This window comes from Squalius cephalus, assembly GCF_949319135.1.
Source record: "Squalius cephalus genome assembly, chromosome: 25".
NCBI classification, from domain to species: Eukaryota; Metazoa; Chordata; class Actinopteri; order Cypriniformes; family Leuciscidae; genus Squalius; species Squalius cephalus.
In genome coordinates this window covers 21679180-21706032 of record NC_137146.1, presented here as the reverse complement: position 1 = coordinate 21706032, position 26853 = coordinate 21679180, and the positions used below count along the sequence as shown (strand labels likewise).

General features: G+C 39.0%; 1 protein-coding gene across 2 annotated transcripts; it reads right to left on the bottom strand.

The window, feature by feature from the left end:
- Nucleotides 1–6088: 6088 nt before the first annotated feature.
- On the bottom strand, nucleotides 6089–20471 carry eef1e1 (eukaryotic translation elongation factor 1 epsilon 1). Of its 2 annotated transcripts, none has more exons than XR_013820225.1 (5): nucleotides 20360–20471; nucleotides 18885–19082; nucleotides 9921–10016; nucleotides 7153–7441; nucleotides 6089–6809 (listed from the first exon to the last, which is right to left on the bottom strand). XR_013820225.1 is itself a non-coding variant. In XM_079863708.1 (5 exons), exons 1-4 carry the CDS (start codon nucleotides 20441–20443, stop codon nucleotides 7298–7300), a joined length of 522 nt encoding a protein of 173 aa, XP_079719834.1. In that variant the 5' UTR covers nucleotides 20444–20471; the 3' UTR covers nucleotides 6089–6809; nucleotides 7264–7297. The 2 variants fall into 2 exon arrangements, 1 of the variants encoding a protein (XP_079719834.1); XM_079863708.1 differs by having other exon boundaries at nucleotides 7264–7441.
- Nucleotides 20472–26853: the final 6382 nt, after the last annotated feature.

The window sequence follows — 26853 nt, the reverse complement described above, 5'->3', positions numbered from 1 at the left end:
CACGACTACCTTCCTTCTGGAGACTGAGCCCAGCTCCACGCCCCTCTAATACAGATGAGGTGACTTCCAGGGGGCCAGGGCTCTGGCACAGCCGTGGCTCACCCTGAGAATAACATGACCCTTGCGTCACACGCTAGGAGGGATTCGGGCCTTCAACCAATGTTGTAGAGCCCGCATGTATAACAGGCCCAAGGGAACTACTGAGAAGGCTGCTGCCATGAGGCCCAGTAGCTTCTGAATGTTTTTAAAGGGAGGTTGCTCCCCGTTTTGAGTCGCCGCTAGCTGAATGCTATCCCCAGGAACGTGAATCTCAAGAACGGTCTGTGATGGGGGCTATCTGGATGTGAAAGTATGTCTCATTCAGATCCACCAATATAAATCCCCTGTGAATATCTGCAAGATAATTTGTTTCAAAGTTAGCATCCTGAATTGAGGATGCGCCTGGGTCTGCAAGCGAATTGGAGTGAGTAACCTAATTTTATTGTCTCTAAAACCTAGTTTGACATGCCCGGAATGGCTTCCCAAGCCTGACTTCGGGCGGCGAGGAGTTGGGAGAGCCGCAGTTGGCAGCCCGTCGCACTGTGCACACTTGCAGCTGCATGAAACAGAGGACAAATGCTCTTATTGTGAAGGTTTATTTATTTTATTTATTTGATTCGCTATAACAGCGGTAAACAGTCTGGGTGCCCTTACAACAGGAGATGGGTGTCCAGTACTGACAACAAACACAACACCTCCAACACCCAGAACTGAACAGGGGGTTGGGAGATGAACACACTGTTTTTTAGCCTTCTCCCCCTTGTGCCGAACAACATCAGGACTGCTTAGGCGGCTCAGGGTCCAGCACTAGAGCTTAGGGCGGGGTCCCCGGCGCTTTGGAAACGGGTAGCATTTCGGCAGGTGGAATCACTGTTTCACCTTGGGTTCTATCTTCTGCTGGGGCTGAGCGGGAGTGGGCGTCGGCTTGGTGTGCTGCTGAGTCGGCACTGTCTTCTAGTCGCCGACTGTCTAGTCGGCGACTAGAAGAAGCTTTGGAGCTTGCTCTTTTGGGCAGAGAATGGTACATGGCTTGTGGTGTCTTCTGCGCTGCCGTGAAGCGCTCTGCGAAACTGTCCATTGCAGGACTGAACCAGCCCGAGGGGGAAACCAGGGAGTCAAGGAAAGCTGTCTTGTCAGCGTCCTTGATTTCTGTTAAGTTGAGCCAAAGTTGACCACCAAGTTGGCCATGGTGCACCCGATCGCCTGGGCTATGATTTTGGTGGCGCGCAGGGCAAGGTCGGTTGCGCTGTGCAGCTCTGCTCTCACAGAATTCAAGGCTGCTCTCACCCATGTCGTGGAGGAGTTTGGCCTGGTACACTTGTAGGACCGCCATCATGTCAACTGTAATTAATTTACAAGAAGGAGGTGTTGTTACTGTAGCTCATGCACTTTCACAATCACTTACTGTGATGTGGCATTATGGGATTGAGCAGGCTTCGTTCAAATTTGAAATCCAGTTGGCTGGAGCAGCGGAGAACGATTGAAGATTAGAGGCATTATTCATAATTCCTGGTAAGTTCTTTAGAAATATACTCTTTTATATTTGTCATTTAAAGTACAAGCATTCTCATGTCACAATAGCATGCTAACATGACATTTAGTGGTATGTAAAAGTTGAAAAATTCAATGTTTTCCCATACATAACGTTAGGTTAGTAAAGATATGTGTTGTTTAACTTTTAGGTTTTTGTTTCAGTTGCAAGGCATTTTGACGGGTATGTCATGGTAAGACAAACACGAACAAGGTAAAAACATAGACGAAAAGCATCGTATTATATAATTCTAACATGGATGAATGCTGCAGTTTGCTACAGTTTCATATCGCTGTGCATTCAGTTAATTTTCTAGTTTAGAGAACTTGCTGTAGAGAAAGCATTCATTCGCTGCTTTTACGGGCATAACATTTTAACTGAAGGAAGACAAAATGCGTATGTGCGGGTAATCTTTGGCTGATGAAAAACTAACCAACAACAAAATATGTGAAATTTCTACTTATTTGTTCACTTATGTTCAACTATACCATATATATCGATCTCTTTCAGTAATTAGAACCTATATGTAAATGAGAAGTTGTGTCTGCATGAGAGCAATAACATTCTATCCCTATACTGTATATTAAGAATGCATATGTGCTTTTTAGGAGTGTATTTTGATCTCATAGTATGTAAATGCATTAAACAAGATATTTTTCTTTATTTCTTGTAGGTGCAAAAAATACACCTTATTTTGACACCTTAAGACTCTCTGAAACCGATTATTTTATGTTATTAATTCTGTTGTAAATAGGTTACATTATATATCTCAGGTTAACCCAGCAGATATTGACTATTTGAGCGTCAGGTGGTTGTGACTTCATACCTCAACTTTGGCTGGATTTGCAGTCTTATTACATCTTCAGTTTGGTGTCCTGGGAGCAGGCATCTTTTGCACACTTGAGTTATTTTTTTTAAAGGAAACATGCTTTACTTGAGTAATTTAATTTGTGAAAAAAGTTTACTTAGTTTAATTACTGGTCAATTTAAATGTGTATACTGTATGATAAAGGGCTCAGTTCACCCAAAAATAAAAAATTCTGTCATTAATTTTTCACCCTCATGACATTCATTCATTTTCGCAACACAAATGAAGATATTTTTGATGAAATCTGAGAGATTTCTGCCTCTTAATTGACAGTCTACGCCACTACCACTTTCAAACCCTAGAAATGTAGTAAAGACATCACTAAAGTAATCCATGTGAATTCAGTGGTTTAAACTCAATTTTATGAAGTGAAGTCCATGTATCAATGTTTCTCGTGTCAACACAAACCGCATGTGTCATGGGGCTCTCGTGAACACACATTGGAGATTGATATTTTGTAAATAAAGTGATAAATTATGCGCAAAGCAAGCACTCTAGTCGCTTCATAAAATCGAGGCTAAACCACTGGATTAATATGGATTACTTTAATGATGTCTTTACAAACTTTCTGGGCCTTGAAAGTGGTAGTTGTGCAGACTGTCAATGGAGGGACAGAACGGGACATATTAATTATAGAATTTTAATTTTGGGGCAATTTTCATTCTTCAACACTCACTGGAACCATACTCGGCCTGGCCAGAACAGGGTGACTATAGGAGTAGACTGATGCCATCCTGGCGAAAATAACAACAATTCATTTATGAAAATTTACTCATTGTGACACATTTTGCCAGCACGGGTCACATGTTCTACGGGACAATCGAACAATAAATAGGGCAGACAATTCACACAGAGCACTTGCTGAAGGCTCAGAATTGACATTTTTTGGTCAAGATGTGCTTTATTGCTTCCTGCATGACATCACACGCTATGAGATGACTTCCCGCCATGCCATTGAACTGATTTCACAGGTGCTTAAAGACGCAATCACGCAGAGGCGTTCCCATAGCGCCAACATCTTATGCAGCGTGGAGTTCCTTTAAAAGGGAAGCTCAAGAGAAGTTGTTTCATATTTCACTGCATTTCTAAAGTTCAAGTTTGGTGTGAACTCTGACCTGCAATTTGTGTCACCTGAAGGCATGTGACCAATAGAAGATTGAAATGCCACAGCTTGATCTCTTAGCTGAATTAAAAGAATGCAAACTTTAAATCTGAATGAATGCAGCATTGCAGTAAAGTATATTGTATATTTTTACATTTGTTTTTTATGTATTATATTATTAGTATATTATGTAGACATTTTGCATGCTCAAAGTCTAGTGTGACTGCAAATTTATTCTGAGCTGATGGTGGTGCTAAAGGGTTTGCCTGGGAGACAACTGAAAGTTTTACAACTTTCCTCCAAGACATACCCAACTAAGGTCTTGGAGTCTTTACTAATGAGCTGATGAGTTTAATCAGGTGTGTTTGATTAGGGATACATCTAAACTGTGCAGTGCTGGGGGTACTCCAGGACCAGGGTCTTTATGCCTAGAAGGGCATAAAAAGAGAGATCCCAAATTTGCCATCTTAGTCTCTCCTCAAGGCTTGTGTCTGATCTCACAGAAGGTGTTATACAGTTCTGGGTGCTGTCATATGTCTCCCTTATTAAAGAACAATAATGCAGACTCCTACAGATATAATGAATACCAATGCACTTTCTATGCTTGGCCCCTAATCTCTCGAGATCCAGGAGGACAATTTCATGTCTTTAACCCCCCCCTCTGGTACCCTCAAGCCAAATCCATAACCCCTTAAATGAGAGTCTCAATGCACACATGGTGCACAAGGACCACATATCCCTCTCAGGAGTGTGCTTCATGCAGCTGGGACAGGGTTCCGTGCAGCAGAGTCTATTTCTGGAAAAGTCTGTCATCCGTGTCAGTGTTAAGGTGCCATCACGGTGCCTGAGGTCACACACATGTACTTTAGCACCTTTTAAATCAGACGCCTTCTGTGATTGATGAAGTGAACAAGGAGCATTTTAAAGACTCTGTACATAGACTCACACCTGCGATCCTGCCGTTTTATTGCAGAACATAGGTAAGAGTGTAATACAAAGGCAAAGCACGCGATTAAAGACTCTGCTCTTTACTGAGCCATTGCACATTTAAGTAAGATTGACAGGCCTTTGATCCATAGTGTTTAGTTCAGAATACCTCATTCCACGATAATATGCATAGCTGCATATGTAAAACACTTTTGCCTCTTAGACATATTAATTCGCAGACTTGTTTTTGACAATTACATTGCCTCAAGTGGAGCATTTCCACCTAAATTTGCTTCTCGCCCTTCTAAAGTATAAGCTATTAATTGTGTGTGGATGCGTTACCACCGTGTAACTTTTTCCTCTTCCTGTTTTGCTTCAGTCATGTAATTGCAGTAGACAATCAGATGCCTGCTTTATGGGTGCATGGTAGAACTGTCACTTCCTGTTGGGTGCAGATAACACGGGAGCTGTCACAACCACTTACTCTGCGCTAATGCGCCCCACGCAGAGCTGATAGTTTCATTGAATCAATCAGGGTCTTCTGTTTTCCCAGCTTCACATCTCGCTTGGCATGCAGCTCTTTATCTTGTTAACAAGACATAATGAACAGTTGGTGAAAACTTCAGGGGACATGATGCAAACAAAATGTGAGCGCAGCCTTGCAAAGTCAATGTGTATCTATCTATTCATGTATAATCATTGTAGTAGAATTCTTGTTAAAGCACTCAACTTTTGAGAAGTACTTCACAGTTGTCTTGATGTGCCACTTAAAGTCTCTTCACTAAGATCATTCTGCATCAAAAGAAAGGCATAATCAAAGTGTCCTAGTGCACCTAGGGTTGCTAATCTTTGCTCTTCCTGAAGTCCCTGGAGCCTTTTGGGAAAGCAATAGGTGGTTTGTTGACCTTGTGGCATGCTGTGAGACAAACCGCAATGGGAAAGCTAATGCCCCAAACCTCTTGATCTTTGACTTCATGAGAAATGCAAGGCGAATGAATTGCCAGAATTCAATGAAAGAGCATACGCGCAAGTGAAATAAAAGAAGTCCGCCCATGAAGAGTGGATTCCCCTCTAACTTTGCATAGAGGACAAAGGTCCAAATTAATTGGAGTGTCCTATACCTCCTGCTGTGGGTCTTTGTGACTTCAACTTAGAGCTAAAGCTATAACGATCTCTTGCCACCTGAACCGATGTTTGAAAAATGTGGAAAACTTCAGTTGAAATCTCTTTTAAAGATCTCCATTCAGGAACATCTGCTACATGTGGTTTGGTCATCTTTTGTAGACGTGAAAGAGGCGATAAATTTCATCTTGATGAGGGAAGCCTCTTTTAGATTAGCCGCCCAATTAAATCTGGAGACAGAAATAAACAGGCAAACAGAGACTCCACTGTGGATATCTCCATTATCTGGTCACAAGGCCTGTTCTGATGACTGCAAGATTTCTGTCGCTTTTTCAGTTTGCACTTCCACAAACACACATTGCTTTGTTCCGCTACAGTTCTTCTATGGACACACTGAATGTCAGATGGAAATTCTTTGAATTCTGCAAAAAATGGATTGTGTCATATAACCAGAAGGAGGACTTATAAAAAAAAAAAAAAAAAGGACACATAGTTCTGTTTTTCCTTTTTCATTTATTGGCACAGGAGGACAACATTCTGTTGACATTAAAGAACACAAACTTGAGCTTGAGAATAGCAGACGTTTCATAAAGAAGGCTTACAGGAAAGGAAGTATAATAAAAAGAACAGAGAGATCTTTTTGTCAGCATATGCACAGCAGATAAGTAAACGTGCAAAAACACATCTCCCTTTCATAAGAAGAGGATTTTCAACCATAAAGGCTACGGACAGAGCAGCTCCAAATCAGATTGGCCACATGTTGTACATTGTATGAAGCACTTGGTTTCCCAAAAGATGTTTTGAGTCACCGGTTTATGATCAATGAAGCTGCTATATTTCTCAGAAACAAGTCTCCTGGAACTGGAAAAGCATTTTTGTCCTAAACCCTTTTGTGCCTTGAAAGCACAAGCACAGACCTTCTATGCTCCACAGTGACACTCAAAAACATTTTGAACATTGAAAACCTTTGATGCAGCCAGTGATATAACACAGAAATGGATTAAGCAGTTGAACACTTGACGTATAAAGAAGCTATGGACATCGCAGAAGGGGATTTTGGGGAAAATGACACACTGGTTGAGGATGGAGTGAAAAGCGCATGAAAATCCGATTACACCAGTGCTGTCTGTGTGGCTACAGCTGGTAGTCTGCCCGCTGCCCCAGAGCAACAACATGCCATCCTGTCAAACCCCAGACTACTGCCCACACCAGCGCTGACACTACGAGAAAGAGATGAACAGCCGAAGAAAATGCCAAATGAGGAAAGATTTGTGTGGGGTCAAAAGAAGCATTAGGGACATTTCTTTCAATATTATCTTAGTCGAATTAATGACAACCTTATCTGAAAAAGCAATTAATAAAAGTATTTATTTTAAATATTCGTGTTATTATTAGAATTAAATGCTGTACCATTAACACCACAGCCACTATTCTCATTGATCATGCTGAGTTACTCCAATCCACATTACTCTAACTACACTCATGCTAAATTCACATATAAAATTACATGACTAGTGGCCATGAACCAGCTTGCAAAAAAACACAAAACAAAACAGAAAAGACCAGCTTTACTTGTCCTGGCTGTTTGGGTTATCGTCGGGATTGTGGAGTAAAATGTAAAGGGACAGCTCTGTGTGTTAGTTGAGCTTTGATATGGTGACCTTAAGGTCTTGCTTATTTGACATCCCACAAGTAGTTATCAAAACTTTCAGTGGTGACTACTCGGGTAAACTCTGTTCCTCAGAACCACCACAGGAGGCAAATGGTGTCGTATGCCTGGATAGTGCTGGATATGATCAAACCACCTGGTGACATTCAGATAACGCTCTTTCTCCAGAATAGCCAATTCCACCTAAGAAAAAGTGAGGACAAACATGAGATGGTGAACATTAAAGGTAAAACTAATGTGTATAACACTACAGAGACATCCAATACAGTGCCTACAAAAAGCTTTCACCCCATTAGGCTTTGTTGTTTTATAGAGTTTATCTAAAATAATTACAACATTATATATACTATATTATATACAGCCAACTATAAAATGTTAAAGAGCATCTTGCAGGTAAAAAAAAAATCTAAATGAATATATAACCGTGTATGAAAATACCATATGAAAAGATAATGCAGGATTTAAAATGTTTTAAAACGACATAAGGACACCAATTTAGTAGATAAAGTTGACTGCTCATACAAACCGTTTTTTTTCAACATCGCGTCATTTTACGTCACACGAGGGAGATGTGTGCTGTGCTCTGCCGCAGCTCAGTGCAGAGTAGGTTGGTATTCAGTAAGAGCGGTCGTGAGTCAGTGTGTTTTCACTAGTTTTTGTATTTCAATTTATCATCGTCATGGTAAATTTATGTGTTTGTGGAACTTGCAAAAACTCCAGCCTGTCAGGACATCGAGTCCACCGGTTTCCTAACAAGAAAAAGGACGGTGCTATCTTTCGTGCCTGGGTGCGGTTTGTGCAGGTGAAGAGCCGGGATTTCTCTTCCGCGTCGGCTTCGGAAAACGCGGTCGTGTGTAGCGTTCACTTCAGATCGGAGGATTATCGTCCCGGCGATATGATGGAGTTCAACATGGGATACCGAAGTAAGAACCGGGTGAGACTCAGAGCTGGTGCGGTTCCTTCAGTGCACGCATCTTCGGGTTCTCCCGCCGGATGTAGGCGCGAGCACAACATCAACTGGCAAACGCAATGTAAGCGGAACGAAACTGAGCTACTCGTTATTGTGTTTGTTTGGACCAGTGCAGCGCGAGCCTGATCAAGCAACACTGTAACTGCGAAATCCAGTAAATAAAGCATTTGAATTCGCCACTGAAGTAAAAACATCGCTGCGAGATCTAGTGAGAAATATTCACATTTCTCCGTTATTAACGGATCGAACAGCGCTGACGTGGAAACCAGGAATAAACATTGTGCAATGAATGAACTATCCAGTGTCCACAGATCAGCAACATTCACCATGGCTTTACTGTAGTAACACTAACTGCAACCATGGAAGTTTGGCATTTTCCACTAAGGCCCAGTATGCATCCACCTCCCTGCAACACTGACTTTCCTCAGCTGTAAACATTGCCTCGCATTTCCCACACAAGCACCTATGGAACAAAAAATGTATCAGGAATAAATATCTCTCTGTCTCTCGATGAGAAACCGCTAAGTTATATCACGTAACGTTAGTCTGGGCGGATATTAATGAGCATGACAAACGCCTGATCAAAGCTTAGTTTCTGTTATTGTAAGTTCCAATATGTTATGTCTAACATTAATCCTGGCCTGTCCCTGCTCTCTTGGCAGCCTAGCAGGCTCATAATTTTATGGCTGTGGTCCGTCAACAATTTCCTCAGCGTCCGAAATGTCATTGCGATCCATTTTTCCCTGTTGTTTGAATCGACCGCTCTCCCTCGTGCTACGTCACGCCCGTCATGCCCATTTTCAGATGCGGAAGTACAATTTTCTCACAAAAACGACTCCAGAAGCGACTGTAGCGTATTTATAATTTTTTTTTAAAGAAAATCTAGTTCCTACATTATTTTTCTATACATTGACTTGTTGGGTCTTCTAACCTGCAAGATGCTCTTTAAACAAAAACCTTCCAAAAGAACAGCATTGATTTGAAATAGAATATTTTGTAACATTATAAATGTCTTTACTGTCACTTTTGATCAATTTAATTAATCCTTTATGAATAAAAGTATTGATTTATTTTATTTACCCCCCCCCCCCTACTGACCCCAAACTTTTGAAGGGTAGTGTTTAATGTTATAAAAGCTTTCTATTTCAGATAAATGCTGTTCTTTTGAACTTTCTATTCATCAAAGAATCCTGAAATAAAAATGTAAAAAAAAAAAATTGCAGGCATTTGTATTCAATTTGACATGACACATGCCAAACAAGTTCCTTTGTTGTTCAATGTTTTACAATAGTAAAGCATGAAATCTACAAAGTGGTGAATCCATTTTTTAGACACTCTATGTCTAACTGACGTTATCTCCAGGGGGTTTAAACTTAGTGGCACACCAATGCCTTCTGGGTAATGACAACTCTCTGTCAGTCATTAGTCAGTCAATTACAAGCACTGGCATGTGAAGATGTGATATTCTACTCCCTTTCTCTCTAATTCTCATTTCATCCATCTCTTCCTGTCTCAATGGGCTCCTTCAGGCTCCTTAAACTTCCTTGGCTGCTGTCCTGGGAAATGACATCACCATGTGTCTCATCTTTTTGCTGTGTCAGGTTTCTCCTGTGCTTGAAGCGTCTTACTGTTTTAATTGGAACTCTGCATCACTTCTCTCAAACGACTGAAGTTCACCGCTGAGGGACTTACAACAATGTGGTGAATGCCGTAATACATGAGGATGTCTGCCAGGGTGAAGATGTTCCCAGCCAGGTAAACTTTATCCTCCAGGTACTGGTTAAGTTCCTGCAAGGGAAGTATAAAATGAGGTGACTCTGGGCCTGCTGTGCTGCCAAAAATGATTGGAGGGTTCAACAGGACCATCATTCATAAGAACAGGAATAAAACTTGAGATGCATTTTAACACTGACAGTCTCAAAGCTTGCTTTAAACAAAGCACATTATACGATACACTGACGCATGAAAATTGGTTCACAAATAGTATAGAAGGATCACCAACATATAAAAGCAATGGCAATATTAAAACATCATTGTTCCATTTACTGTGCTTTAAGAGATTACAGAAGCTGGCAGTTTAACAGGGCTCCAGATTAAAGGAGACATATCATGCTTTTAAATCATTCCTTTTTACATATAAATCATACATTTGTAGTCTATATAAAGCGGAACTGCAATGCTTGGGTCTGAATTCCTCATTATTATAGCTCCACAGGCCCCGTTTCTACCCCTTTTCTGATGTGCGTCTGACAGCAACTCGTTTTGGTGCGGTCTCTTTAAATACAATTGAGACACTTCATACCCCACCCCCTCTCCAGGATGCAGAGGTGACACTCGGTTCAACTCCACCCCGTTCGGCCATTTTTGTAGTTTGATAGCAGAGATACGATTATCTAGCGGCACAGAAACTTTTTATTAACAAAATGTCAACAACGGAAGACTTGTCCAGCCATGTTCGAGCCAGAGTCGGAGCCGGAGCGAGATGAAAATGAAGACGACGAACCTGCAGAACAACGTCTTCATATGAATGTATCGCAATGGTGTGTTACTGTATTTACACATGAAACTTTGGTCTTCCGACCTTTTACCACCGTGTCGATTTATTTTGATTAATATGTGCGAGGGAGAGAGAGCAAGACAGCGTCTAGTTTGGAGACGGTGTCTTGTTTACATTTTTGCCTGGCTCCGAAGAGAGAGAGAGTGCGTGCGCGCGACCGTGTCTCTCTCTCTGCTCGTTCTTTCAGTTAAACATACGCCCTGCCACAAGCGCGGCAGTTCATCTACATTAGACGGTGTAATGAAGCGTGTGGGTTACTACATCCAACAACCGAACATTTTAACTTACCCTCTCGTAACTTCTGCATCTTTGAGCTTGGACTACAAAATTGCAGCGAGAAATAAAAATGGCAGATTGCTCGAAGTGTTGGGCTGGAAGTCAATGTCCTTATTTGGCAGTTCCGCTGCAAATACTGTGACGTAATAGTTCACAAAACGTCATAGATAACAGAAAAATCGGAACAGGTTGAAAAATAAGGCCAAAACAGAATATAAAGATATCAACGAAGCACCTGAAGAGAATAATTTCAACTTTTCTGTACTTCTAAACACTCCAAATATACAACAAAATGCATTTAAGGGCTAAAAAAGTGGATTTAGCATGATATGTCCCCTTTAAGAATAAAATAAGCACAAACTAGACTTTGCAACAATTTAAAATCTAACCACCACTGGTTTATTTTAATCAATATGTGGTTTTATCAGATTGACTCTTTTGAGGAGATGTTAGTTAATTGCATATTTAAATTGCATGCCAGTGTCTCTTTCCCTGCTATATGGCATCTTTCTGTTTTCCGCTCGTTAAGTAAAGGTCCACTGTATGTCGTGCTTAAGAACACCAATTTCTGTGGTAAAACCACTGCACAACCTGTTTGTGGCTTATTGCTTTATTGATGGCTTTAAAAGTGACTCATCTGATCTACTTTAAAACTTAATCTATCTGCATTTAAAAAGCCTATTGAGAATGGAAGATGACCATCTAAAGGCTAGAGGCATTCAAACACTTCAGTGAAGGTAAAATGAATTGTAATATATATTGAAGTTTTAAGGGTCTCTGATTGACGGAGTTCAGCGTGTGCTTGTCTGAGTGTGTGTAAAAGAGTGGCTCATCTGAACACTGTTCACTGCCTCCATTAGCCCTCAAGACGCTGTGCTGTATTGTGCACAAGTGCTGAAGATGCTCCTCCTGTCCCCTGAGACCTATACACACACACACACATACACACACCACCCCCGCTGTAGTATCCAGGCTTTAGAAAGTTTCACATCAAACTCACAGTTGCTCTGTTCGAGGAAGAGTGGATGGACAGCCTACAGACACATCTGTGTTACGCTGGACCGTGCTGAGTTATGAGACGTCGGCCTAGGGGTTTATACATTCTCTCTGAAATGAAGCTTAACATTGAACACAGTTCTGCACACAATTGTACAAAGTGATATGATTGTATTAGAACTATATACGGTTTAGATTGTCTGGCGCAACAACAAAAAAATCCACTTTTGGATTTTTGGATACTTCTTTCATCATTTACTCACCTTCGTGTCATTACAAACTCGTAGAACATACTTTCATTAATATATTTTTTATGAACAAGTATGGATGAGTTTACCTTTGAAATGACATCATGACAGAATTATCATTTTTGGTAACCCTTTAGGGGCCGTTCACATATTGCATCTTTTGCGTGTTCAAGTTCGTTATTTCAAATGTAGGAAATGTAGGAATGTTATTTTCCAGGTGCGCCTATGCTGAGGTGAGATGAAAACAGCTCAACTTTTCAGAATGCCGCAAGCGCACTGCAGGTAATGTGACAAAAACAACCGATCAGCTTCGGCCTTTCCATAAAAACACTGAAAGCTTGGCCGAACAGCTGATTATAGCTGTACAGGTTTGTATTTCTCGTCTCCATAAATATCTAGTAGTAAATCTAATGAAAGTGCTAGAAATCAATTAATCCTTTGCTGATACTTCCTCGTCATCATGGAGAGCGCAGTTCATGGTTGCATATTTATATTATATAATATTTATATATAAACAACATTTATATTGTTATTTTGTAAGAAATCCCTATTAAGTTACATGGCACCAGATGTGGGCCTCCATGCCCATATCTTATACCGTATATGATATGAGTAGAGGCCCACATCAATGTCTTTTCAGGGGGCCAGAATTTGATAGCAATGGCCCTGATCTTAGGAGGTGGTCTGAGTATGGTTCGCTTTCAGCCATCAACCACTGATCTAGTCAACCAGATGACTAGATCCAAAGAGCAACAATATGAACACAAAGAGGAGACCCCATTACTTCTTAAGAGGACCAAAAAAGGACATGAGTCCTCTTTCGGGGACAGGGAAAGTGTGAATGTAAAGAGAACTGGGTTCTTTTTCCCTTGGTTTACCTTTTGGTCCAGTTTAAGGGGTCTAAGTGTTTTTATTTTATTTTATTTTTTTAAGGAGGACTCAAGTGTGAAATCACCCAACACAGCTCTACAATAAGGACTGCCAGATGGCCCGTCTTCTTGCGCTTGACAAAATTATAACAAAATGGGGGCGAGTATTCTAGTTAACAGAGTCAGATATGTCTCAAGTAAACGTAAACAGTTGAGAAATAAAACGCATAAATGACACTAGATTCGATCCAGACATTAGGTCTTAAAGGCCCCATTATGCTTTTTTGAATATTACCTTTCATGCAATGTGTAATGTAGCTGTCTGTGAATGTAAACAATCTGCTAAGTTTTGAAGCCAAAAGTTATTGCCTCTCTCTTTAAAAAAAAGAAAGAATAAGAATCGACTCTGAACTGCCTAAACAGTCATTTGAATCCCACTTTGTTACGGCTAAATGCTACTGGGCAACACATTTGCCTAATGCCCTCCTCTGGTCTTCATTGACTGCCCGCGAACAACGTCTACTTTGGCCCTCAAACACTGTAGCTGATGTTGTGTACATGTCGTGAAGACGCTGTTTTCTGCTCTGCAAAATCAAATTCTCTTTGTAAACACTTCCAAAGGATGAGGATGTGAAGAGTGACCCGATGACCCCTTTAAGGACTGTTCCACAGGTGCATGTGGGAATAATTGTTTTAGGTTCATTGAACAAGCATTAAAAACATTGTTCAATCCCGTATCAATAAAGATATGCAAATCTTATTTGGATTTTACATATTTATTTTTTTAAAACACAGTATACCGAAAAGGAATGCTGCTTTTTTTTTTTTTGCAGAGTTTAGAAGACTGTGGCTTCAAAGCTCTCTCTTACATTCGATTCAGTTTTTCTTATCTTCAAATCCACCCATCAAGGATGAGCTTTATCCTGGTCATTGTAAACTCTCCCTTGAGTCTTGTTGTTACTCTAGTGTCTATTCCTGTAGGCTGCAGGACTCCTGTTTCTCCTGCTTTAAATGTTGTGATCCTGCCTTACAGAGTGCTGTGAGTTGGTCAGACAGTGGCGTGCCGTGGGCATTACATCAGCCCTTCATTACTGTTTAAACTGCCACTATTAACCAGCGATCTGCTCTAGACCCATGCTCGGACAGCACTGCGCCACACACTGACAGCTACCGCCGAGAGGCGTCCATCCCGCTGAGTGCCTGTGTTAACGAGACTGCCTCTCACTGTCCACAGACAGACGTTTTATACCTTTAATCCCTTCTGAACTGATCGCAGGACAGCGTGTGACCCCTGCTACCCTCAGCGTGTCAATTAAAGCCCATCTGACAGACTGCAGTGCAGATGTGTCTGATTCAAAACTCTACCTCTATTATTGAGAAACCCTTGTGACCACATAGATGCTGAATTTGGAGTGGCATTTTCTTCGGTCTCACACTTCGGATTAAATGAGAGGATGGTGCTTTAATAATTTTAATATGTTTAAGGGGGCATTTACACTGGGGGCGTTTGCTGCTGTCCGAGTCGGAGTGTGATTGTTCCTGGTGCCCCCCGCAGTGTTGGTCTGGTTTCACACTCAACTTGATTCTGTCGAACCCTGGTGCATTTGCATTCATCTTGCGTCATCACAAACGCACACAGCAGATGATAGAAAACAGAACGCATGTCAATATAGTGTTTTTATTCATTTGGTGATATTATGCGCAGCAGAGTAAACGACACTTGGGTTTACTGAATGAGTGTCACATGAATGCAGTGTCATATTATCCTGCTATCTGCAAACAGATTAGTGTTTTTTGAAAAATACCGGAAACCATGTGAAAAAGTTGCTGGGGACAGAGACGCATTCGGAAGTGCATTTTCAGAAGTGCTGGGTACAATGACGCATTCATTTTTTTTTTCTCTTTCGCGCAGGTCATGTTTTGAAAGACGATGTTCTGTAGCTTACTAATGTAAATAAATAAAAATGTATACAAAAATGTGATGATGTCCGACTCGTTTTATGAAGAAGAAAGCCTTAAGTTTTCAAAAAGCATTAGAGAGAGACCCACTATTCTGCTTCATAAGTACCATGTTGACAATATGACATGACGTGGTTTAATGTACCTAAACAATGATTACCAAATTTATCTCTCATATTGCTCCTCATAACCACTGAAACGGTCAAAAAATCGAACCAAAAGTCAAATTATTATGGACGATATCTGACATTAGCGTTTCTGCTTCACATTTTCAGCAGGGCAGTTAATATATAATTTGTAGTTGTGCTGCTCCTAAATTTTTGCTGGTGCTCCTAAATTTTTGAAGTTGCGAGCACCAGTGCTACCAAGTAAAAAAAGTTCATTTCGAGCCCTGAGAAGGAACGTGCAAAGTCCCGAATTTACATCGGAAAAGCGTTCAAAAGGTGGCGAGAACTCCGCCGGCAGAAGGGCTTCCAATCCGACATTCAGGTGGCTCTGTTTTTGCTGGACAGGTGGATAAATCCAGTTTGGTTTTTCTAAATGGTTCATGACTGTTTTAGGAAGCACGGAAGGGAGGGGGAGGGGACGGGATGAGGAGGAGGGAGGGTCGAGCTAGCCTCCGTTTTGTTTGACAATACTTTGAACGTCAACAAGAAGTGACGTCACCCAGCATCGCTTAGAGCACCTTTAAAGTTTATTGTTAATGACTACGGAAGCAACCAAAATAGAGTAAATCACCTTTTGAAAGTAGTCGCTTCAAATAATGAGTATATCGTGTGACTGTTAAAGCTGCAGGCTGTAACTTTTTTTGTTAAAAATGTACAAAATCATGAATGCATTTTCCAACCCGTGTTTTTATCTTATCCTGAATCACTATGGGTAAGCCTATATAATAAGCGTTTATATTCAGACTACTTAGACCAGTAGGGTCGGCACCGCTGCGGAGTAGCCCAGTGCCTGTGTGACTCGTCATAGACAAACAGAGAGAAGTAGCGCCAATAGCAATGTTCTTTCGCAAGACGCATGCAGCTCTGTTTATTAACCACTAGAGAGCCAAAAGTTACGGACTGCAGCTTTTTATTAGCTCAAATTATTTGTCATTGAATCATTCATTCAAGAGACTCGTTCAAAAACGCTGATCCATCCAGTAATGAAACAAGTGAAGTCTTTATGAATCAATCATTCAAACCGATTTTAAAAAATATTCTGTTTCACCTGTCTGGATCTTACATGTGCGTTTAAGCATATTATACCCCTTCTGAGAGGGTATTCTCCACTGCTGGAGATACAATAAGCCAGCAGAGTCCAACATTCTCCCAGAGAATGCAGAAATGTTGATTTTTCCATCAGAAATATTAACTATTTTTGCAAAATTGCTAAATAATATGGTGAATTTGTTGACATTACCAGTCTGTTAAACTCATTTGACAAGTATAAGAAATAAACACAAAAGAGATTTTTGAGTTGAGTATTGTGCATTTTTTCCTTACTACTATTTTTAACTTGTATAATCATTTTAATGGAATCGGAACCGTAATCGTTAGGCGGAACCGGAGAAAATTTCTTACGATTCCCAGCCCTCTTCATTTGCCGTTCTGATTGCATTCACTATGTGCGAAATTGCACTGCATGCTCACTCTGGTTCGTATCCAAGGTAAATCACCACCACTGTCATCCCTTATATGCATTTTGCTGAACTATTGACGTCGTCTAATGACATCAGCTAAAATGCATGTGCAGGAACAAGTGCAAGCTGAGTCCAAGTTGCTTTCACATTTATGCGAATCACACCACAGTCCCAGTGCAACTGAATTCAAACCATCCCATACAGTTAGTCTTGGGTTCTGTACCCCGGTGCACTTTCACTTTACCACAGCTTTCACACTACCAATTTTTCATGCAAATCATGTCCCATTTCGAACTAAACTGCCAGTGTGAAAGAATGCAAGTTGATGCAAGTCTTCCAAAATGGACTGGGTGAATGTATAATAATGGCAATCTATACAGGATTCTGGACACCTCTTATACGAATCAATAAAGATAAAAAATTAAAGGAAAAGACAACTTGCAATAAGACCTAATTTCTCACTTTTAGATTAGTCATCATGGCTCACATTTTACTAAATATTAAATATTTCAATATAAGAGCAAATTAGAAAATTGTTAGGCTAATACGTTAAATTACATTTTAACACTGACTTCCCAATATTAATACTGAAATCAAATATTTATTTTTCAAATAAGCTTTTCTACCGCACATTTATATACATCAAGCCATCGTTTGGCAGCAAAATGCATCATACTGTAAAATTAAATGATTTACATTTTGTCAAATTCTAACACTTATTTGATATAGAGAAAACAGATCAGGGGCCGTATTCACAAAGAATTTTAAGGCTAAAAATAGCTCCTAACTGGCGAATTTTGGAGCAACTCCTAAAAATAATGGGCGTGTCACTCGTAACTTTAGGACTCCTAATTTTTTTGACTAAGAGTAATTCACGAAAGGATTTTAGCCCTAAAAGTAGCACCTAAGCCTGGGACAGCTTAAAAGAAGTCGAGAGGACTCCTAACTCACTAAGACCTATTCACAAACCGCTTTTTGTGGCATTTCACGCTGCGATGTTTTGAAATGCGTATGCGGCGGCTACAGGAGCTTCCAATCGCGAGGGAACAATTTTGCATTGTAGGCATACCTAGGGATGCAATAACGCCACCAACAACAACCAAAACTAGGCTACTCATTGCATGTAAACTAATTGTAGTTTCATTGTGAATCAAATTAAAATGTTCTTCTCTTTGCAAACGTAGGCAGAGGCATATAGTGACAGATTAATTCAATAATGTTGCAAAGATATTGCATCAATCCATATGTTTCATTAGGCTACTAGGCTATTTGTTTTGCCTTACTCTTTATTCATTTAGGCTATTTATTCAGTTATTCATCATCTTCCGTCCTTCGCACTACTTGTGTAGCGCACACATTCTCAGACCTGTCACCTGTCACTCATCATCGTAGGGGAGGTGTTTGGAATCATTCCCGCGTTACAATCATCAGCCAATCAAGGTGGTCACTTCAGTCAAGCTCGTGCATGAGTAATGACGTCATCCATAGCAACGAAGACTCACTCTTAGTTTAGGAGTTGTCATTTTTCTTTACTAAGAGTAGGTCTGAAAGGCGTTGTGAATAACTTTTAAGAGAAAACTCCTAGCTAAAATCTTTTAGTGCGATTTAGGAGTACTCCTAGTGGTAAGATAAAATGCTTTGTTAATACGGCCCCTGAACAATTCACTGTTAAAAACATGTAAACTATTAAACACTGACTAGTTAACACCATGAGAGTTCAGAATCACACACACCAGAGGCACATTCAAAAACAAGAGAGATACAACCAATTCTTCTCTGAACTTTTGTCTGTTTGTTTTTCATATACATAAAAGAGTTTTCATACTTCAAGTATGCTCAGATTTCTATTCTAATAATGTTGGTTGTTTCATTTGTCACTGCATTTAATATTGCATTTGTTACTATTAAGTTTTTCCCCACTTTGTATGTGCAGAAAATTAGCAGAATACCATTTAAGTGTAAATATTATTTAAAACATATTTCTCACAGTTCTTTCACATTAAATCTAAATTATATATTGTCTGAAGCATTGTTAGACAAAAAAAAAAAAAGTGTACCAGGCCCTTTTTTAAAATTATAAATACAGGAACCACTTAGCCTAATCCTTACTCATCATCATCTTACCTTCAATATAACTTTGACCTCTTCTTTAGAACAGTTGTCTAGTCGAGTTATTCTGTGTTCGATCCATTGCTGGACCACGGCTCTCTGTTCAGCGCTGTCTCCTAGCAGCTCAGCTCTCTTGGCCTCATGGACCAGATGGGATGCTATAGTGACCAGACCAATCAATGCCGGTCCGTTGTTGTTTTGGAGAACAGGGACCTACAATTGGACAAATAAATGAATACATATTAAAAATCTACTTTCCAGATGAAAGCAATCAACAAGCATGGATCTATTCATCAAATAGGAGGAACAGAAAAAACACAGGAGAAAAAAACTAATATGGAATTTAATACATAGGCTAATTACATTTAAAAACATAATACATAAACTTTTTTAACTTAAGCTGTCAAGAAATTAGCCAAATCAAGGGTTTTGCTGTTTCATAAAATTCATGCTAATGAACTAATAATGATGTTTGCACATGGTTTTGAGGCTGATGAAGAGAGTCATTCATTACTTTATATGAAGTTTTACAGTGTTGATCAAACACACAGTTATCAGTCCCAATATTCAACCTGTCATTTTAAAAGAGTTTCTTGCAGCCATGGTTGCAGTTTTACATAAAAATAAATAAACTACTCTAACAAAGAAACAATATAATACATATGTTAATGTTAAAAAATCTTTATTTTAGACCATACTTTTGATGCTGACAGCATTACAGCATTCCATTTTTTATTTATTTATTATAAATAGGACTATGTATTGCATTGCAATATGTTTGTATTGTTATTATTATTATTATCATCATTATTATTAATGGTATGAATGCAAAATAGTGTTCAGTGTCTGTAGTAAAGTTCAAATAAAATTTTGGGGGACAATATAAATAAAATTTCTGGGATACCTCTGAACCTTTTCTCTTTGGAAATACATGACAAATTTATGTGAGCCTCAAATACAACTGGTGGGTCTAAAAGTGCTCATGACTTTTGTTAAATTTGTCTAAAGTAATTTGTACTTTTGGGAGATCCACATGCTGAAATACAAGTTAGCTAAAATGGCCATGTGGTCTTTTTGAAGCCTAGTGTTTTTTGTGTGTACATTTGTAAATCATCCAAGGTACTTTATGTGTCAACGACTCTCTAACATGTTATCTAAAATACGTAAGTTATTAGTAATATGTTGTACATGTCTGTCTTTGGTGCTCCAGATGTCACACAACAACACAGATCTGTCAGTTAACTAACACTAACATTTATGAACTTATGAAATCAATGAAATATTCATGTCAAAATGCTGCTAAATCATGATAAATGGAAAATGGTAACTTTAACTATACTGAAATCGTATAGTAATATAGTCCCTCTGATTTACACTAGTCATTCATTCAATCTATCCCTAATATATGTCATATTACCCGACACAAACGCATCTTTAAATATAATACAGGCTCGTAACTCCAAGTATATCACGTTCATCGCTTGATTCACCTTTTTGCCTCCCTGCGTGCTGTATTTATTTGGCTTTTTTAATCCTAGAAATCTCTCGAGCGAGCTCAGCTCCCGAAGCGCCATCTTGATTACACCGGAAACCAAACTGACACAAAAAACGCTCGCTGATTGGTGGAGATTCTCTAGTCCCGCCCCTCTTACGTCATGATGGACAGATGAGACCATGTGCTGATTCTAATGCTTGATTTCATATGGTAGCCTAGATAAATAAAAATAGAAAACCAGGTACGTTTATGGCCCTTTTATTTGATTAAAAATAGTAGTATTGTGAAATATTATATTGCAATTTAAAATAATAGTTTTCTATTTGATTATACTTAAAAATATAATTTATTTCTGTGATACATTGCTGAATATTCATCAGCCATTACTCCAGTATTCAGTGTCACATGATCCTTCAGAAATCATTCTAATATGATGATTTATTACCAATAAAGGAAACAGTTAAGCAGCTTAATGTTATATATATATATATATATATATATATATATATATATATATATATATATATATATATATATATATATATATATATATATATATATATATTAATTCATTAATTTTTTCATTAATTCATTCATTAATTTTTTTCATTCTTTTTTTTAAAGATATTTTTATTCAGCAAGAATGTTAAATTGCTAAAAAGTAATAAAGATTTATATTGTTAGAAAAGATTTCTGTAATGAATAAATGCTGTCCTTTTAAAAAATGTATTCATCAAAGAATCCTGATTTTTTTTTTATCACAGGTTCCAAAAATTTTAAGCAGCACAACTGTTTCCAACATTGATAATAACCGAGTATCAAATTAGCATATTAAAATGATTTCTGAAGAATCATGTGACACTGAAGACTGGAGTGTAATGGCTGATGAAAATTCAGTTCTGTATCACAGAAATAAATTATATTTTAAAGTATATTCAAATAGAAAACCATTATTTTAAATTGTAATAATATTTCACAATATTACTGTTGCTTCTGTATTTTTGATCCAATAAATGCAGGCTTGATGAGCATAAGAGACTTCTTTCAAAAACTTTAAAAATAATAATGTTTCAAAACCTTTGATCGGTATATATATATATATATATATATATATATATATATATATATATATATATATATATATATATATATATATATATATATAGAGCGCATTAAACAAAGCGTCAACAATTCAAAAAATGAGAGATAGGATTATAATATTTTTGTTGAATTGTTGATGCTTTGTTATAATGTGCAATGGACCCACTCAATCAGGAAATTATGGAGTCAGTCTTTCTTCTTTTATTGCTCCAACCACAGTGAGGATTTGTAACTTTGTTTGAGAGCATTCACTGAAACAAAACCCATCATAAGATCAAAGAGATGCTGAACTTCCATGGAATAGCCCACCGACACAGAATTCAGACTCATTTTTAGATTCTGCATGGATGTATTGTATAAACAATTTCCCCGTGTTTGTTTTCATGCAATCATACTGTAAGTATCTTCTTGATGGAGAATTGAGGGGGGAAAAAATCCTTGTGATCTTGGCATCGGTCAGCTCACACACAACTGTACAGCAGATGAAAGGGTTGCAGCACAGTTTATAATAGCATCCTATATGTATTTACTCATTTTTTCTCATCTAAATCTTGGAAATTTAAATCAAAATGACAGCGAGGGTTTAGAGTTTCCCGAGTCCTGCAGCAAGTTTCCCTCTGCTTCACTTGGCTGTCTGTTTCCCAGCATCATCCTCCTGCTCGTCCTCCGTGCTGCGTGTCTGTTTGGATTTACACAATCACTGTATGACTCCTCCATAATGAAATGTCAGCTATCAATCAAACTGGCCTTATTAACTCTATAAGGTCCAGGTGTGGGTGACATCATGGAAAGCGACTGCGGCTTTGGAAGTGTTGCGTGCCTCTCTCTCTCTCTTGCTCCCATCAGTCAAATCGCTGCCTGAATTACTTGGTCGAGATCTCTTATTTTTCCTTTGAGGAGGACAGACAGTGAGAAGGCAAACAAGGCTTCCTGTTGAAAACGATGCGCAAGAATCTAGTCCTAATTCACAAACCCTAAACAGGAACAAAAAAAGCCCTTCTGTGATGTTGTGTCCCGTTTCAGGAAGACACGACAGCATCCACAGTCCAATCATAATTAGCTATAGGCTACTTTGCCCTAAATTGCAGACATATAGGCCTATACCACCGGTTTCACAGACAAGGCTTAAGCCTAGACTAAAATGCATGTTTGAACTGTTTTAACTGAAAGCAACTTGCACTAGCATATCTTAAATTTATTCAGACACCTTCAACATTTCGCACATTATCACAGTGCATTCGCTATAGTTTAGAAAACTGTACTACAAGAACTCAGAGTTATCAAATCAGTTGATATTTCACTGTTTTGGCCATCCTTCTGTTAGACTCTCTCACAAATGAATTAGGTCGGATTGCTGTCAGCTCTTAAATTTAAGTACACAATTAGATAATACCAATTTAGGTCAACCAATTACCAAGTAATGCTTAATTTTGTTTGCCTGTGGTGTCAAAAGGTCGCATTAGCAATTAAAGAAAAAACACTAAGGCAAAACATGGTCAGGTCAAAGTGTCTGAATAAAATTTGGTCCCAAATGTTTATACACTTTACTGGTAGTCCACTGTATGAAGAATTGTTAATGTCTCACTTTACTTCATTGTTCTATCCTCACTTAAATGAACTATATTGTCCTGCACCCACTAGTAAAAAAATAGAAAAAGTTATATGGTGTCTGAATAATTTTTGGATTGACCGATGTCAATTCCATTGTTTTGTTTCAAGATGCACACCAGTATAGCCTAAGGTTTTTTTTTTTTTTTCTAAGGCATGTTTATAAAAGCCACTTAAATTTCCTAATTGGAAAAGGCCCTTTAATCTAAGCCCTGTCTGTAAAAAAAAAAAAAAAAAAAAAACGCCATAGGATGACACATATGCTATTTATATTTGTTATTGTTGTTTTATTTTTTCTTATTTCTTTAACTATGTAAAAAAAAAAAAAAAAAAAAAAAATACATTTATGGAAACAAACAAATTAAATTTTATTAATAAAATAAAAACAGCTGGCCTAAATACACGCATAATGAGCACATATACAAACGATCATAAACTATTAGGTGCACATGAGGAGCAAGGTAAGACTAATTCTGTTGTTTTCCCTGCCTCTGCTTTTGTTTGCGCGTCGCGGTGCGTCAGACAGTTTTTAGCCCGTAGCGTTCTCATGAACGCACGCCGCCAGGGCAGCGCAATGCCCGGAGCTGCCACATCCTGTATGTATGAGCCAGCACGCAGGACAGCGATCCCCACTCCCGGGAACAATCCGTAGCCTGTGGGAGTTTTCCCATGCCAATTGTGATACTACACAATACGGGGTCACATTAGTTAGAAATATATTGTGGGGGGAACCGATCTCCCACTACCACTCTCTCTCTCTTTCCCTCCCGTTATATTGATTTGTCTAGCCGCGTGTCCCGTGCGTAACTGTCTGCACTGCTACCTCTCATAACCTGTAAGTGCAGCCGTTGTAGATGTAAACGTACAGCAGGATCGGGCGCAGGCAGATGGGCAGCGGGAGCAGACGTGCTGCCTGTCAGGAGGCATCGGGCAGATCGTGTCTCGGGACGGGACGCGGGACGACTGTGTGACAGTTTGGAGAAACGCAGGCCTGACGCCACAAGAGGCACATATCAGCTGCGGCGGCCGCATGTTTGTGATTGCTCCGTATCTCTTTCTGTCTCCGGTAATCCGCAGATTTACACGGCACATCACACCGCACGGATCGAGAGAGAAGAGTAGGTAGGCCTATAGGAGACCTTCCAAGGACATAGCTGTATTTATGTCAATCTTTGGTCAAGTCTAGGCAGGTTTTTGGGGGTAGCCTATTTAATAGTTTATTAAATTCTTTGTATTTATGTGTCAGGAACTTGCATGTACATTTTCCCCCAGAACTTTATCATGTGAAATATTTTTTTCTTTAAAAACAATCATGTTCTTATAAAATCAGGACATCTGGCCTGTTAAAGTCACCCTGAAATGAACTGGCCATTCTTATTTTGATAAAATATTGGAGTGTTTGTCATAAATTAAAAATAATTTATTAGAAAATGACAGCAATCCAATCAATTCCCAGTGGACATTTTATCATTCCCGTTATTTCTTATTCAAGAAACCATTTCACTCTGATAAAAAGTCAACATGAAATCTAATTTTGCCTCCATGTGAACCCAAATGCTTAAAATAATTACTTGGTTTGAGTAGGGTAAACTTGAATTCAACCAATTAGATCAATCAAAATAACTTTTATGAGTATTATAGTAATTCAATTGTTCAGTGTTTTGAGTTTTATGCATTTGTTTATTTTAATTTAGAGGCAAATTTAACTGAAACTGGGCTGGGATTTCTATTTCCATGACACTGAAAGGGAGAGTAAATACTACAATTAAGTGTTAAATAATATTTTATTGTGCAAGATTAATTTAGCAGTGTTTAATGTTTTGCTATGCTAATTTAGAAGATATTTGGTTATGTGTTGATAACGTGGGAAAAAAAGTGGTCTCTATACAACAACATGCCGTTCTCACTGCACGGCTGGCGTATGACTCTCCAGGTAAGCGCGATTTGAATTCTGTACACGTCATGGACTATGGCAAGTGAATCAACAAGACCAGGAATGTGCATTAGTAAGTAAACATTTTCATTTTTATGTTGGCTTTAAAATGCAAGGGACATGCCAATGGTGCATAAACACAGAGGACCTTTGGAAAAGATACACCCATGCATCACGCATGATACATGCAAATGCACTGCGAGGAGGGAGTAAAATAGCTGGTGACAGAAAGATGCTTGAAATTTGCTGGCATCTCTCATCCCTTCCTTCTCTTTTGTGACACAATATTAACATGTCCACCCGTCGGAGACCCTCGAGACACTGAGAACGCTGGAAAAATGAATGCAAGTGACAGCACAGTTCCTCTGTTTCACAACACGCAGAGCAGCCAAAGGCCGAGGGTCACGCTACCGGCCGTGGATCCCAGACCGCCACTCACGCCCAGCGACACTCATTTATGAGTTTTAATTACGCTGTGAAATCTGTTTCCTCCAGCCATGAGGGAAAACATCTACAGGGAAGATGTTGATTGTTATATATTGTGAAAAGTCAATTCATCTTTGTTGCCGTTTCCCACTGGCCATGCAGGTTGTGTGAACGAGACAAATTCTTGGAGGAAGCCTTTAAAGTCACGTTTTTTTGCATTGCCCGCCAGGGTAATTACGCACACTGTTAATAGATCATCGTGAGCATGCATTGTGCAAAACACTCATACACACCACTGCATCACCTAAGAAAGCAGGATTTTTGACCAGTCATTCTTAAACCAATGAACAAGTGAATTGTTATGGTCATCCAGCAGGGAGCACTGTGGTTCTTTCAAACCTTCTTGGTTGCATGGCTGTGTTTGTGATATAACACATGCCTTTCAACATGCAAAACTTCTGTGAAAGGCAAAGACAAGCTGCTGTGTGGCTCACAGCCCACTTAATGACAGAAACACATCACCAACTGAAAGGCAAAATGCCTGTTATGTGATTTTACCTGCATAATAAGAGCATGATATAAAACTATGACCTTTTTGTTAAACACACACACACACACACACACACACAAAAAAAACAACAACCTTCAAATAAACCATTTTGTTTCCATTAGGAAAACACATGCTTATTTATTGGCATGTAACTCATCATGGCATCTGACGAACAATCCATATAATATAATAATTACCACACAGAACTCCCTAGCAAATACAGTATTGTGACTTCCATCAATTTAATTTGCTAATCAGTCAAAAGAGCTGAAGTTTTAAATATCATAATTTCTTGATGATTCATTTTACTACAGAATTATTTTAGTTTCGAACTAAAAGGAATCAGCAATATCAGCACTTAGACAAATTTATTTTAGTACAATAACAGGAAGTGACTGTTCTTGTCTCATGACCAGGCACATATTTAATCTGCACAGCCAGCAGCAGATTTCCATTTAATAGGAAAACCCACGTTTATAAAAGTTAAACACATCTGCCAACCTTTGTGTATTTGTTTATTATATATGTTGCCTAATTTGTTAATGCTTTTAGCAACCAAAAAAAGTCTAGTACTTTTAAAAAGTATTTTAATGGCAAAACCATCATGGGCCAACTCCTGATATTAGCAACTCATGATATATATCATGATAAAAAAGAGTGTGTATCCTCTTAAACTGTGTTTATGTGTTAGTGTTACAGAGGGAATGAGAGAGAGAGAGAGAGAGAGAGAGAGAGAGAGAGAGATGGCCAAGGTGACAGGTCCACCCTTAGCCCACTCAGTTGATCTATATGAGCTCAACTTTATTGCCAATTTCAGCTTTGGGACAGCTGAGGCTCTGACCATCATAAACACACACACAACCACACACAC